The following is a 13,021-nucleotide window of genomic DNA, read 5'->3' on the forward strand; positions in this document are numbered from 1 at the left end:
GATGCTGGATACTTCGCGTTCATCTAGAGCAAATGAACGGCTTGTTCTTACATTTCCAGTATCGAGATATAACACGCGGTAATTTTTGCTATGTTCCATGTACCCCAGCAACATGCAGCGAAATGATGTCGCGTTGAGATTTGTTCGTTGAGACTTGTCAATATGTGCGTGCCCCCGAGAACCCAAGACACGAAAATGATCGAGGTCTGGACAGGAACCAAAACGAATCTCGTATGGTGTAATATCAGTGTTCACGGTGCTGGTCATCCGAATCAAAAGGTACACAGAAGTATTGACTGCATCAGCCCACCATCAAGTTTCGATAGTCTTGTACAGCATCATGCTTCTTGCCATCTCCATCACGGTTTGGTTCGTTCGTTTTGCAAACCCATTTTGTTGAGAGCTATAGTGCAGAGCGTTGATGGATGGTGCAGAGCGTTGGTGGATGATTTCACCATCAACACAAATCTGGCCAAACTTCTTGTTGACGAATCGGTCCCATTGTCTGACCGAACGATTCGATTCGAGCACCTAGTTGCCCTTCCATCTTCGCTTTGTACTCACAAAAACGATTTCTCATTTCCGTCTTACTCTCCAAGAAGTATTCACATATGCAACGCGAATAGTTATCTGTGAAGAGCAGCACATACTTTGCTCCAACGGTAGACGTTACTTTCCCATGAAATCTGTGTGCACCAGTTGTAGAAATCGAATGGCTTTTATCATACCACGGTTTGTTTGCTTTGGATATGGTGTGACAGTATTATTCCCGAGCATGCATCCACCACATAGATCTTGATCACGCTGGAGTCCGTCAGGGATACTATCACTCGCATCAACTACACGTTTCATATTGTCATGATGCGTGCGTCCTAATCTCGCATGCCATAACCTCCAATCACCTGGCCTTTATCGATGGTCAATCACGCTTACAGTCTGTGCTTGATACTTCACACGATACACATTGTTTGCTTGTAGTATGGTCGCTATCAATCCTTCTCCTCGAGAAATGGTACACTCTTTCATACCAAAACTCACCGCAAGCCCCTTGAGTAAGTTTTGCAACTGAGAGTAGCCGACGATCTAACCCAGAAATGTGGAGAGCGTTTATTATCTTCACTATGCGACGTTGAGAGCATTGCTTGTGAATATCACCCATACCAATCGCATGGATTGATTCACCATCAGCAATTGTAACACCAATGCTCTCTTTCAATTCTCTGTAAGTATGGAAATCCTTTCGCTCAGGGCTCATGTGCGACGATGCACCACTATCAAGCAACCAATCTGATTTTTATCCATATTTGCCATAAACGGTACCTCATTACTGCGTGCAATTGATGGACAGTCCACCTTTTATAAACAATCTTGTTGTAGCCATGGCAACGCCCGGCGAAACATCGAGCTGATAGTGGTTGTCCACGTTTACCTTGTCTCATGTCTTGTCGAATATGCTGATCTTGGCGACCACGGCCACCTCGTATATTCCTTCGACCACCATGATTACGCAATCGCACCTTAAATTCGCTTTCTTCCGATTTTTCTGCATTTTCGATCTTTTCGTGCTCTTTCAAGAGCTTTTCCTTCACTTCGTCAAGTAAAATTTCCTTTAATTTTTCTAATTGTGAAAATAATCATCGCATAACTGCTCGGCAAACTAACGAGCAAGATCACAAGCTGCCTATCAGTGCTCATACCATCCCCGACACCCTTCATCGCAACTATCAATTCGTTGAGATTATTGAGGTGAGAAGCCATGCTTTCTCCAGCTTCCATCGTGAACTTATGCAAACGTCTTGTCAAAGCCACTCAATTGTGAATATTTTAACGCTAACTAAGAATCTCCCATGCTTCACGAGCATTACGGGCAGAACGATTTTTTGACTGGCGTCCTAACTGGATCCCTTGTGCAATAATGGCGAATTCTTTCGTGTCACTCGCACGCCATTCCAGCGTCGTATGAGCTTCCGACTTCATTTCCATCACGTGATCCCGTAACATCTTCCGTGCAAGCTTCATTTCCATGGTGAACGACCAATGAAAATAGTTATCATTGCCAAGTAAGTCTGTTGGTTTCTGCATCTTGACCTCAAAATTGTGCCGTGGGCTCAGAACCTGACACTTTAGTGCAGGTGTGGGTTCAAGTAGAGAATTAAAAGTGAATATATTAAACTATTAGATCCTGGTTCATCAACCCAATTACATCCAGTCTAAAAGGTAAATACATATGCTTGCAGTTGATGTTGCAACATCAGCATCAACATGAACTGCAACTGCAATAACAACCACCACCATGCGGTTGTCACCCTAGTGTCTAGCGGGTTAGGTAACAGTCTTAACATTATCTTGCGGGACGTCTGTCGGTCAACCCGAAAGGGAAACTCAACCCTATGTTCCTATCAACCGAGAAAGACGAAGCAGGCAGGGCATAGACGGTTGGTGTTATCACGAGTGCACCACCTGCTTGGATTACAAAGCGGCTAAGTAGCCAACAGATCACATATTTATCTTTAATCTGGCTGCGATCTTTTGCTTTTGGCGCGTTCATGAAGCCACAACGTTAGCCGATTCAAGTGACAGCTGCGAAGCTCGGGATGTGTTTTGCATTCAGTCGACCCTCACCGCTTCGTTAAAACAGGTTGTATGGGCACAAAAGATCAAGGTGTAAGCCGCTCGTGAATGGAGTACTTATCATGTAATCAAACCCGTCACCGTTTCCATTGGAGAGTCAGCTACTCAACACTTAAATATCATTCAGCAACATTTTCTTTTCTTGAGGTGCCAAAAAGAACTTCGACCGCATGCGACTAGCCTGATTACCGCGATTGCTCGCGATATAGTTGTTGCCATACCTCGATTACGCAGGTACCGTCGTAGTGCCCGTTCTGGTGCGCGATCTCCATGTAAAGGGCGATAATTGCGATGCGCTGTTGATACGTCCGGAGAAAGTTGAGATTATGGGCACTTTGTCCACTGCTTCCCAAAAGAAAACAGTTTCCAAGGCCCAGAAACAGTTACCGCTCGTTAGCCAGCTGTCATACAGTGCTGGAGAGCCACTTCAAGGATCGTCTCACTCAGACGTCAGTGGAAGCACCACCGACTCTCGTAGAAGTATATAGAATACCAAGCCCTCCGATTATATTTCCATGAGCGACAACAACACCGATTCTTATGCTAGCGAACCTTGTCGTGGCGACGGATACTAAAAAATTCATATTCCGTCTTCCATTCTTAATCAGACTTGGTGGTCGGAAATATGACTAATGCTGTCAAGTGCAACGGGGCCGCAGTGCACCTGACACAGAGAATATTCTGGCTCTGAGAGTCCGCGTTGATCAGCGCACAGAAGATGGGACGCTAGGGCGCGATTTTAGATCATCATATGAACTTGCTATCGCCACTTGCTCATATCAAATAATACTGTAACTTGAATTCATGCTGTCCCTATACATGTATCTGTTCTGATGTGAGCCATCAAAGATTTAACGGTGGGTGTATGTGTGATGAGAGAAGCATCGAGAGGTACGCAGTTTATACCCATAAAATCGGAAATGTATTTATGAATTTAACCTTGAAATATCATAAAATGATAGGATACTGCAAATTTGATATTATCAGTCGTGAATCATTTTTGCGTAGTGATTTAAATGTCCAATCATTGCTATCAGACACCCTTATTTGCTGGATAAGCTTCATGTGTGCCTACAATATTGTGGAATTGGTTTTTGCTTAACTTTTAACTTCTTGTGTTCTTATAATTTTATTTTTCACCTACAGTATTTTTCACTTAGCCGACTACTTCAGCCAATTGTCGTTATGATTTTCACATTCACTCGATTGCATAATTTCCCCCTATTCTAGCACCATGTTCACCTACGGCAGTGGCGACCATGGCAAGCAAGGGGAGACTCGAAAAATTGTGCGTAGTCATTTGAAAAGATTAACATATATCAGTGTATCCTAAGTTGCTTCACTTTTGCACCAGGTGGCAGGTCCGCACGCACAAAGCAATGGATGTGTCGTCTGCGGCCTAGACCAGAACGGAGACAGTATCTTACTTTGCGACGGGTGCGATGGTGAGTATCACACCTACTGTCTCGTTCCTCCCCTCACAGAAATTCCGGTTGGAGACTTTTACTGCAAGAAATGCACAGACTCTAATTTGGCCAAGCAACGAGAAGCCGAAGCTGAGAGCATTATCACCGCCCCGACAGCAGGTGCGACAACCTGTGAAACTAATATGACCGTCAATTCCCCAGCTGTATCCAGCACATCTTCTACATCAGTTAAAACAACTATATTCATGAGGGAGTCAAAGTACAGGGGCGTGTCAAAAGTATCGATGAAGGGCGTGAAGAAGCCATTTGTGGCCAAGCTCTGGCAGGGTTCTAAATATCTTCATTTAGGTACTTTCGGTAGTGAGATTGAAGCTGCTCATGCCTACGATAAGGCTGCGCTCATACATTATGGCAAGAGTGCACAGCTAAATTTTCCTCACTTACACGACAGCTTTGTTCGGCCAGAAGTAGCCTTTAGCACACGGCCTCAAACCTCAAATATTGGAACGGCTACAGCTTCTACGCTTTCTTCTGCATATTCTACTGAACAAATCTCATTTTCTGGTCGCGGGCGAGGTCGAGGTCGAGGTCGTGGTCGAGGTCGCGGACGTGGCAAACGTCCGCAAGACTCACCTGAAGCGCATGGAACGACTGCACTTACTGAGACCAAGCGGCGTAAAATCGATACATACGGAACACCAGCAGACACAACTGAGCCGAACACGGCAAATGCTCTGGCCAAAAAATATCTTGGCGTTCAGGTTCATCGTGTGTATGCACACGCGCAGATTCACGTCAATGGTGAGATAATTAACTTGGGCACATTTCCTACGGCAAAAGATGCGGCGCTAGCGTATGACAAGGCGGCGCTGAAATACTTTGGAGGATCTAATGACGATCGTCAGGAGATAGTTCTGAACTTTCCGCAAGAGCGAGAGAAATTGCTGAGAGAGTTAACTGAAGAGGAAAAGCATAATATACCGTCGAGTACAGGAGGATCAAGTCATGCCAGCCGTAGCGCTCAAAGTGCCAAGTACCACTTGTCGATACAGAAACTGAATTTGTGGATGTCAAAATTACAGAGATCGGTGAAAATGGTGGAAGCTTCACAAAGAGTGCAATGGAGTATACATCCTTCGTTTGTAGATGAAGAGCGAGAGAGAGGCAAAGAAGAAATTGCCGTGAGCGTACCGTCCTTAGTGAGATCTGAATTTTTCGGACTTGGACCCACTATCAAGACCGAGTTTACGACAAGGGATCAGAAAATGAGGCAGAGCAAGAATAATATTCAAGAATCGATTGCATTGATGACTGAAGAGCTTAAAATTTATGCAGCTGATGCCCCGATTGACCCGCACTTCCAGCCACCACCTCGTAGTGCCCCAATCCTCGAACTAATGTCCACTTCTCGGCACCTGAAGCTGGTAAGTGCGATCAGCGACCTTGCTCACTTCGATGTCAAGGTCGTTGAAAAAGTCCCTTATTCTGCGGCTGACGGAAGCTTCGAGAGAAAATTACAAGCGGTTGTCGATTATCGTGCTCGTCTAAAAATGTCAAGTGAAAACGAAAAGCAAAAGTTGGCTGCATTCATGCGTGACTTGAAGACTTCGGCGTCATCTACTTTGATAGATGATGCAAATAAGACATCAATAACAACAAAAGATGGTCATAAAAAAACTGATTTTTTGAAGAAAGCGAAGTACTTGAAACGCAAAGTTTTGATCTTGAAGTCAGAGAAGTGCAACATAGCTGATGCTCAACCTGATCCAAAATGCGAAAATGATCCGAACGAAAAAGTGATGGATTCTCTCACCACTTTAGTCGACGATGGTAGTGCATATCTGGCTGACGTTGTGACGGGTCGAAGCGTTTCAGAATCGCAAAATCTTCTGGACGAGTCTACCGTTGAGAATATTGCCACTGATGAGACTGATAGTGTTACTCTCGATGTATGTGAAGAGGATAAAAACGCTACATTGTCAATGGATGAAAAGAACACAATTCTTGAAGCGAGGGGCAAGGGTGATGCCGCACCTTTGGAGATCTTTAAAAAGGAAGTAATAGAGGTTGATGCTTCCGAAGCAGTAGAAGACGGAATTTCTTCAACAAAAGAAATTGCAGAGGATTCAATGTTGACCGCGGATATTCCTGCTGAGATAAACGGGTTAGAAAGTCCGGAGGTTGATATGCTTGAGGTGGACAAGGCCAAAACCAAAACAGAGGCTTTGAAAAACAAAGCTGAATTAGTCCAAGCTATAACTGTAGAGGCTGGAAGTGACAAGGCAGAGAACGTCGATGTCGTCAACTCTACCAGCACTACAACGACTGACGATGTCGACGGAGGGAATGCAAATCAAAGCAATGATATCAGCAGGATAGGGTGTGGCAAGACTGCAACGCCTACATGCGAAATATTTGGTCTTGAGGATGAGTTTGAGTGGCAGTACTTCTTGGCAATCCAGGAACCTTCACTTAAAAAGGATCTTTCAGCACCCGGAAGTTTGTGGCGATTACTTCCATTATCAAATACACACAAGATGAGTAATTTTGACGAAGAAATTTATCTAAGTGAGCCTGAAGTGCTAGAATTGGAGGTTTCAGAGGAAGAGGTTTGCTTTGCTTACAAGACTAAAGAAGGGGAAAGTGCGTGGATAAGAAACTTGCAGCAATTGCATGCAGAAGAAAGTCATGTCCGACAGCAACTTCAGCGAGAGACTAACCATCAGCATACGTTGCAAGAAGTGATGAAGATTGAGCAAGATCGGCTCAGTAAGATGTCAGTCATGTATAATGAGGCTATGAAAAAGCTTAATACGAACACAGCTCTGGCATTGAAGTATCACGCACGAGCAAGTCAAGATGCTCAATTAGTGAAGTTGATGCAGCACACGTTTAATCCAATTTTGGAGGATCTTCTGGATGATTGCGAAGAAGCACTATTGTGCTGCTTTCAAAAATTATCAAAGCGATTCGAAGACTTTTTGCAAGAGTTTGAGTATTACCGCAGCGCTCTGCTTAGCTTAATGAGTTCCTTAGAGCAGAATTCTGACAGTGAAACAATTTCTGCTGACCCTGTTGATGCCTCGAATATAGTTACGGACAACAGCGTTTTGATTAAACGGGAGAATCTTGAGAGTGTAGCAGGCGAAACTTCCGATAGAATTCTAACATCGATTTCTCCTGTCGTTGAGGAGCACGTCGAGGATAGCAAAGTCGTCAAGCTTGAGGCAAATGGCGAGTTTGACGATTTGGATGACAGCTTTGGATTGAAACAAGCTTATATTGACTTTTACGTGAGCGAAATGGAAGTTTTGTGGCGAGAACGAAGCTCTTCGCTCGAAATGGTGCAAGCGATCCAACGTTCTCTACTGCATTCCTCGGGTAATGTGGAAATAAGTGTCGAAAAATCAGCGGAAACTAAATCGTCTGAGGATGTTATGGTGAAGGAAGAGGAAATTGATGACGTTGTTGAAGCGATCGCACCTTTCAAACCTGAAGTGCAAATCGCCGAAAAAATACCTGATCCCGAGTCAGAGTTGATAGATAAGACGACTGAAGCTGGGAATGCGGCTGTAAATATTATAGAAGAGGAGGCAAGAGAGAGTGTCGAAACATCGGAAATGAATCCAGGCGAAAATGTGCTGCTGAAACCCGAACTCTCTCAAATTAACAGCGAGGTTAGCGAGGTTAGTATTAAATTGGAGCCAGTGCAACAGGAGATGCCTTGTAAATTTCGGCGGATGCAGGAGTTGCGTGAAGCTATCAATCTTTGTTTGGATCAATGGCAACGAATTGAATGGCCAAAAGAGCTTAATTCAACATTTCTTACCCCAACCAAGTTTGCTTCGTCCAATGCGTCTCCAGTACTGCAAAACTTGCGCATCAAATCGCATCTATCATATAAAACGGACGAAGAAGATACAAATTACGAGCCACAATACAGCGTGATGGACGAGTTAAAACGTGTAATGATCGACTTAACGCAAGATCAAATCAACCCTGTTCAAACGCCACACAAACCAACGACTGTAGTGATGTATCACCCTGTTTTTATCAATCACCAAACGCCAAAGAATCATCCAGAGTGCCCCGAGCGTATCGATGCAAGTGCATTTAGTGTCTTTTGTTTTACTTGCTAGCCGTATCTGACATCCTAATCTTTGTGATCATGTAGAGAGTTGTGAACATTCTCAACACGCTTGTTAGAGAGCACCAAGAAACGCTTACGCTGGATCGGCTTTCGATGTCTCCAGAAGAGTTGTGCCCACCAGAAACCACGCTTTTAATGGTTCACTCGCCGACGTATTTGTGTCAACTAAAAGAGCGATCGATTGAAGCTGGTTCACAATCTGCGTCGTCACCTACGGCTTCATCTCCATCATCTCGCGCCCTTGTGTTCGAGTCTGATATTGGTATTCGCGACGAAACTATAAGTCGCGAAAGCCATAAAAAGAGCGGACGCTTACCGCTTGTTGGTGCTTTCGGCGCTGCTAGTCTTGAGCAAAATGGAGTGGAGTCAGACACTTTTGTAAGCAGTAAGTCGTGGGACGTCGCTCGTGCTGCTGCGGGAACAGTATGTCTTGCGGTTGACCGTATTGTACGCAAGGAGTATCGCAATGCCGTGTGTTTGGTGCGACCCCCAGGACACCATGTTGGCCGCCATGGCCGGACACAAAATGCACCTTCGTCAGGGTTTTGTTTGCTTAATAACGTGGTAATAGGTGCAACACATGCTCGACTGTACCCGTGGATTCGCAAGATTGCTATACTTGATTGGGATATTCATCATGGAAATGGCACCGAAGAGTTGCTCAAGGATGATCCAGATGCTTTTTTTGCATCAATTCATCTTTACTCGTCAGGAAAATACTTTCCCGGAACAGGAAAATCATGTGAAACAGGCAACCGGATTAATGTAGCGCTCGAAAACACGGGTGCTGGTAGTGGCTCACAGGCATTTAGGGCTGCACTCGAGTTAAAGTTGCTTCCGGCTATACGTGCGTTTCAACCAGATATTATCTTTATCTCGGCTGGGTTTGACGGCCATCGCGACGACATCATAGGTGGTGTAGCAGCAGTAAACAATCCCAACGTACCTGCTGGATACGTAGAGGAAGACTTTGCTTGGGCCACGATTGAGGTGCTTAAATTGGCGGCAGACGTGTGTGACGGCCGAGTCGTCTCAGTGTTAGAAGGTGGCTACGATGTGCGCCGCGAGACTAACTCGCTGGCTAAGTCCGTGGCAGCGCATGTGGCAGCAATTTCGGCCTACGAGGCGGCTCGTCGTCTGTCGAGTGCTGCCGATGTAGAGATGAAAGATAACAACACTTCCGATTCTGACGTGAGCTCGTCTAATCATACTGAAACTAGCGTTAAGCTGGAGCGTGCGATTAAAAAAGAGCCTGTGAGTTTGTTGGAAAAACTGTTGCTGGCGGACCTTGATGACGCCAATGTCATCGTGATTGACAATGAGGACGAGGAAGAAAATAATCAAGAAGATTGCGACCTCCACTACAATAACGGTGGCGTGAACAGTCAAGACAGCAACATTATTAATGTAGAAACTGGCGAAGTGGAGGACGATGGTGACGTCGAGATGAGTGATGCTGAAAGCAAAGATCTGCAACAGAGCGAGCGAAGAATGTCATAAAGTTCCTATCGCATCGGCTTTTCTGTTAGGGATATAAATTTATTGATCTCTTGTTAGAGCACGTACGCGTGTTACCAATTTGAGCGACAAAGCTAAAGCTTAGACAAAATCAAAATTGTGGGTGTCGCCTTGTGCCTAGTTATTACAGGTAATAAATGGCAGTATGTGCAAACAGCTATATAATGTATTCTAGATGTATGCAGGACAAAGTTGATCAAAAGAATTGAATACTCGGGTAGGTTGTGTTTCAATCAAGAAGAGCTTATTGGTGCTTATCGTCTCGAGAAATTTGACCCAATTCTTACAAACGTGACAACGTAAGTGCTTGAGAGAAGCAGCTTTTAACAATTAAATTGAAGTTTTACGCATGCGAATGTACGGTAAGTTTGTCGAGTCATCTACCTAGTCAAGTCTTCTCACTGCGGTGGGAAAGAATGCATTGTCATATGAATAACTGACCTACAAATTGCAAAGTACTTTTGGCAAAGGTCGACATTATGGAGCTGCGGTTCTTTTTCCAATGCATTACAGTCCGCGGCTCCAATATTTAAAGACGTGTTTTACATTACCTGCACAATAATCATGTATCGCAACCAGTTGGCTCAACACTATTTCTTTACATTTTACCGTAGTTGGGCATTATAAAGCAAAGTGTACGATTTTGACGTTCTTTAAGTCAAGAAAGACTCAAAGTTGAGTTTGAAGATGGAACATCAAATATTGATTACCGTCCCTCGAGTCGTAGATATCAACACAAAATATGCTTAAGGCTCGAAAGAGCGGCATGCTCTACTGGAATCATAAGTTCGATGTTTAAAGTTGAGGTTCAAAAGTAAAAAGTGAACAATCCTTGATGTGATTGACTAATCAAGTCTAATCGGAATCAAACGACCGAAGGCTGGAAAGTTTGCACCGTGCACTTGAATTTTTTTTGCCACTAAATCACGTGGTATGACAGTAGCCGCGGAAAGCTGCGTCTGATCATTGGTAAGTTGGTCTTTGTCGGCCAAACCCATTGCATCGTAGGCTTCAACGATAAACGCTGTACCATCATTACAACATAATCAAGAATTCACACTAGTTTTGTTTACATGTGTACGACATACCTGCACTTGGGTATAATGGTGTAGCATCAAAGGTTGTAAGCATTTCTTTTGGTCGTATCAGAGCTGATATGGTATGACGCAGTGAGATTCGACTCTTTCGTTCGATATTCTTAGCGATGAACGCGTTTGCAGCTACTTGCATCTCCTTGGTGCGCTGCATCTCATGAGGATCTGTAAGATTACTTCTCGCGCTCGATACTATCATCATTTACCTCAAGCTTTAAGGGCAAAACGACAATTTCTGTGGATTGAGACGTCAACAATCGAGCACTATATGGACGACACTGCACTTTGTTAAGTGTTTCCTCCACGATAAATTTTCGGCCCAAACGATCCACATAGATCCATCCACAGTGATCAAAGCGCGGGCACATTTTCAGCCGTATGATCCATGTGTGCAGCGCTGCTAAAGGTTGCAAAGCTGTAAGCTTGCGCTGAAAAAAGATAAGGTCACCCGTTTCGAGCGTCTCCATTATGGTGTCGTCAATAGAGCCAGAAACAAAGTCAAGTGAAGTGCTGCCAGGTGTTGCGCAATTTTGGTGGCTCATGCGCGTAAGTGTTGCGTTGCAGCTCCAGGCCCCTAGACTGGCCAGTGGGAGAAGTGTCAGCATCTTGGCAGCCATGATCAATTTTCACCAAAATTTACAAGACATCTTGTGTCTTACACTTCAATGGGAGATCATCATTTAGGGTATAGCAATTTTAGGATAAGCACACATCTAGCATGATTTTTTGGCAATAGGTCATTGTTTACATAGTTAGGGAGTTTGCATATCGTAAAGTCGCCTGGGTGCTGGCACGGTATCTTTACTTGTGCAATTTAATGGCTTGATGAGGCTACAGTGTTTTACATTCGCCCCATGAAAAATATAGGTGAAACATTGTGCAAACTTTTCGTAACCCAACGGATGTTCTATCGGAGTGCACAATGGTGAAGCGTCGGCTATGCTGCTGATTATTACTAATGACTACCTTGAGTAGCATCGAGATTACAGTTTATTCTGAAGCTTGCAAGAGGCGGAGACTCCCTCCCATCTTTTTGGCAGCAATTTGCTGCGGATTATATTACTAAAGAGTAAGGTTGAATGTTGAGGGTCCAGCATTTGAGTTTCGTGGTCGCTGGTCAATGACTAACTGCTGCGCAATTTGTGTAGTAGCAGCTTTCGATGTTCAAACATGGCATTATATTTGGTAAGAGGATGTCTCGACTAGCTGTCGGGAACAGGGATGAATCTATCATTACCGATGTATCCAGGCGGTGTGTGGCAATAGCGCAAATTGTGATTTTTCAGACGAAGATGCGGTCAAAATATACAAGACGCCAACGATAATGAGCAGTCGCCAGATAACTCCAGTTGAATACATTCAAAAGGTTTATACATCTACAAGATAAGAAGTTATGCAGTAGTTAAGATAGCAGACGGCAGCCTTTGAGGTAGCCTAGGATCGAGAAAAAGGCTACATAATAATGCATTAGCTTTGCACTTTGTCACTCAATGCCCACATATTCTTAATTATAGGTAATGGACTTGAGCTTTGTCTTCTCCGACTTCAACACCGAATTCGTCTTCATCCCCAAACCGAATCAACAAATTCGCCGAAGCGAATATCTCCTTGAAGAAGTTGAAGATGCAGATGGCTTGCGTAGCTAGTGGTACGCATGTGCTCTGTTGCAGCTAAAAAGACATATCAGAAAGGGATCAAGTGAAAAATTCTTCTTTGTCGTCGCATTTCTACGTCAAAGAGGAAAAAATACCACGTTTGTTTGAGCACAGAAGGTTGTCGCTGCTGTTTGTAGAGCAACTAGTGTGGGTAAAACGCCATGCGTGTATACAGCAACACGTCATTAAGCTAGAGAGCAAGTGCCATTCGGACACCATTTGTGTTTTCCAGTATTATCTTGGCCGACAGTACTGAACTTGAGCGCTAGATAACGTCACCTGTTCGCTCACGCACATCGTCGCGTAGCTGGCGGGGAGAGGTACGTGTTCGTCGATCTGGTTCTACATCTGGTCTTTAAGGACCATGGGTGTGTATACGTAGCTATCATCAACATCGGATAGTAATATATTAGCATTTATCTGTTTCAGTCAGTCTGAAAGCCACCTTTGCCTGTTTCACTTTATTAATGGACTGTCATACTACGGCAAACTTGTTGGTTGAAGCTTGATCGCCCTGGAGGTGACCCGAACCAAAGACTTGGTTCG

General features: G+C 44.3%; 7 protein-coding genes across 7 annotated transcripts in view; 3 read left to right on the forward strand and 4 right to left on the reverse strand.

The window, feature by feature from the left end:
• Nucleotides 1–909: 909 nt before the first annotated feature.
• On the reverse strand, nucleotides 910–1,170 carry PHALS_01798 (uncharacterized protein; the record flags this gene model as incomplete). The annotated part of the gene is made up of 2 exons (XM_024716260.1): nucleotides 910–1,083; nucleotides 1,162–1,170. The coding sequence occupies 2 exons, from the start codon at nucleotides 1,168–1,170 to the stop codon at nucleotides 910–912; spliced, it is 183 nt and encodes a 60-aa protein (XP_024581876.1).
• Nucleotides 1,171–1,324: 154 nt separating this feature from the next.
• Nucleotides 1,325–2,025, reverse strand: PHALS_01799 (uncharacterized protein; the record flags this gene model as incomplete). Its single annotated transcript, XM_024716261.1, has 4 exons — nucleotides 1,325–1,353; nucleotides 1,430–1,618; nucleotides 1,698–1,769; nucleotides 1,836–2,025. The coding sequence occupies 4 exons, from the start codon at nucleotides 2,023–2,025 to the stop codon at nucleotides 1,325–1,327; spliced, it is 480 nt and encodes a 159-aa protein (XP_024581877.1).
• Nucleotides 2,026–2,679: 654 nt separating this feature from the next.
• Nucleotides 2,680–3,119, forward strand: PHALS_01800 (uncharacterized protein; the record flags this gene model as incomplete). The annotated part of the gene is made up of 2 exons (XM_024716262.1): nucleotides 2,680–2,778; nucleotides 2,841–3,119. 2 exons carry the CDS (start codon nucleotides 2,680–2,682, stop codon nucleotides 3,117–3,119), a joined length of 378 nt encoding a protein of 125 aa, XP_024581878.1.
• A 746-nt stretch (nucleotides 3,120–3,865) lies between these two features.
• Nucleotides 3,866–9,708, forward strand: PHALS_01801 (fyve-type zinc finger-containing protein; the record flags this gene model as incomplete). Its single annotated transcript, XM_024716263.1, has 3 exons — nucleotides 3,866–3,919; nucleotides 3,986–8,161; nucleotides 8,233–9,708. The coding sequence occupies 3 exons, from the start codon at nucleotides 3,866–3,868 to the stop codon at nucleotides 9,706–9,708; spliced, it is 5,706 nt and encodes a 1,901-aa protein (XP_024581879.1).
• Nucleotides 9,709–10,571: 863 nt separating this feature from the next.
• Nucleotides 10,572–11,437, reverse strand: PHALS_01802 (uncharacterized protein; the record flags this gene model as incomplete). The annotated part of the gene is made up of 3 exons (XM_024716264.1): nucleotides 10,572–10,750; nucleotides 10,815–10,968; nucleotides 11,027–11,437. The coding sequence occupies 3 exons, from the start codon at nucleotides 11,435–11,437 to the stop codon at nucleotides 10,572–10,574; spliced, it is 744 nt and encodes a 247-aa protein (XP_024581880.1).
• Nucleotides 11,438–11,485: 48 nt separating this feature from the next.
• On the forward strand, nucleotides 11,486–12,207 carry PHALS_01803 (uncharacterized protein; the record flags this gene model as incomplete). The annotated part of the gene is made up of 6 exons (XM_024716265.1): nucleotides 11,486–11,505; nucleotides 11,597–11,615; nucleotides 11,688–11,697; nucleotides 11,796–11,889; nucleotides 11,969–12,005; nucleotides 12,070–12,207. 6 exons carry the CDS (start codon nucleotides 11,486–11,488, stop codon nucleotides 12,205–12,207), a joined length of 318 nt encoding a protein of 105 aa, XP_024581881.1.
• A 121-nt stretch (nucleotides 12,208–12,328) lies between these two features.
• Nucleotides 12,329–13,021, reverse strand: part of PHALS_01804 (DNA-binding centromere protein B (CENP-B)) — a gene marked incomplete at both ends in the record, with an annotated part of 1,711 nt that continues 1,018 nt past the window's right edge. The window contains 2 exons of the mRNA XM_024716266.1: nucleotides 12,329–12,490; nucleotides 12,571–12,617. Coding sequence (XP_024581882.1) covers nucleotides 12,329–12,490; nucleotides 12,571–12,617 — 209 coding nt within the window. The remainder of the gene's footprint in view (nucleotides 12,491–12,570; nucleotides 12,618–13,021) is intronic.

The sequence above is a fragment of the Plasmopara halstedii genome (genome assembly GCF_900000015.1).
Source record: "Plasmopara halstedii genome assembly, contig: Scaffold_1594, whole genome shotgun sequence".
Classification (NCBI taxonomy): Eukaryota; Oomycota; class Peronosporomycetes; order Peronosporales; family Peronosporaceae; genus Plasmopara; species Plasmopara halstedii.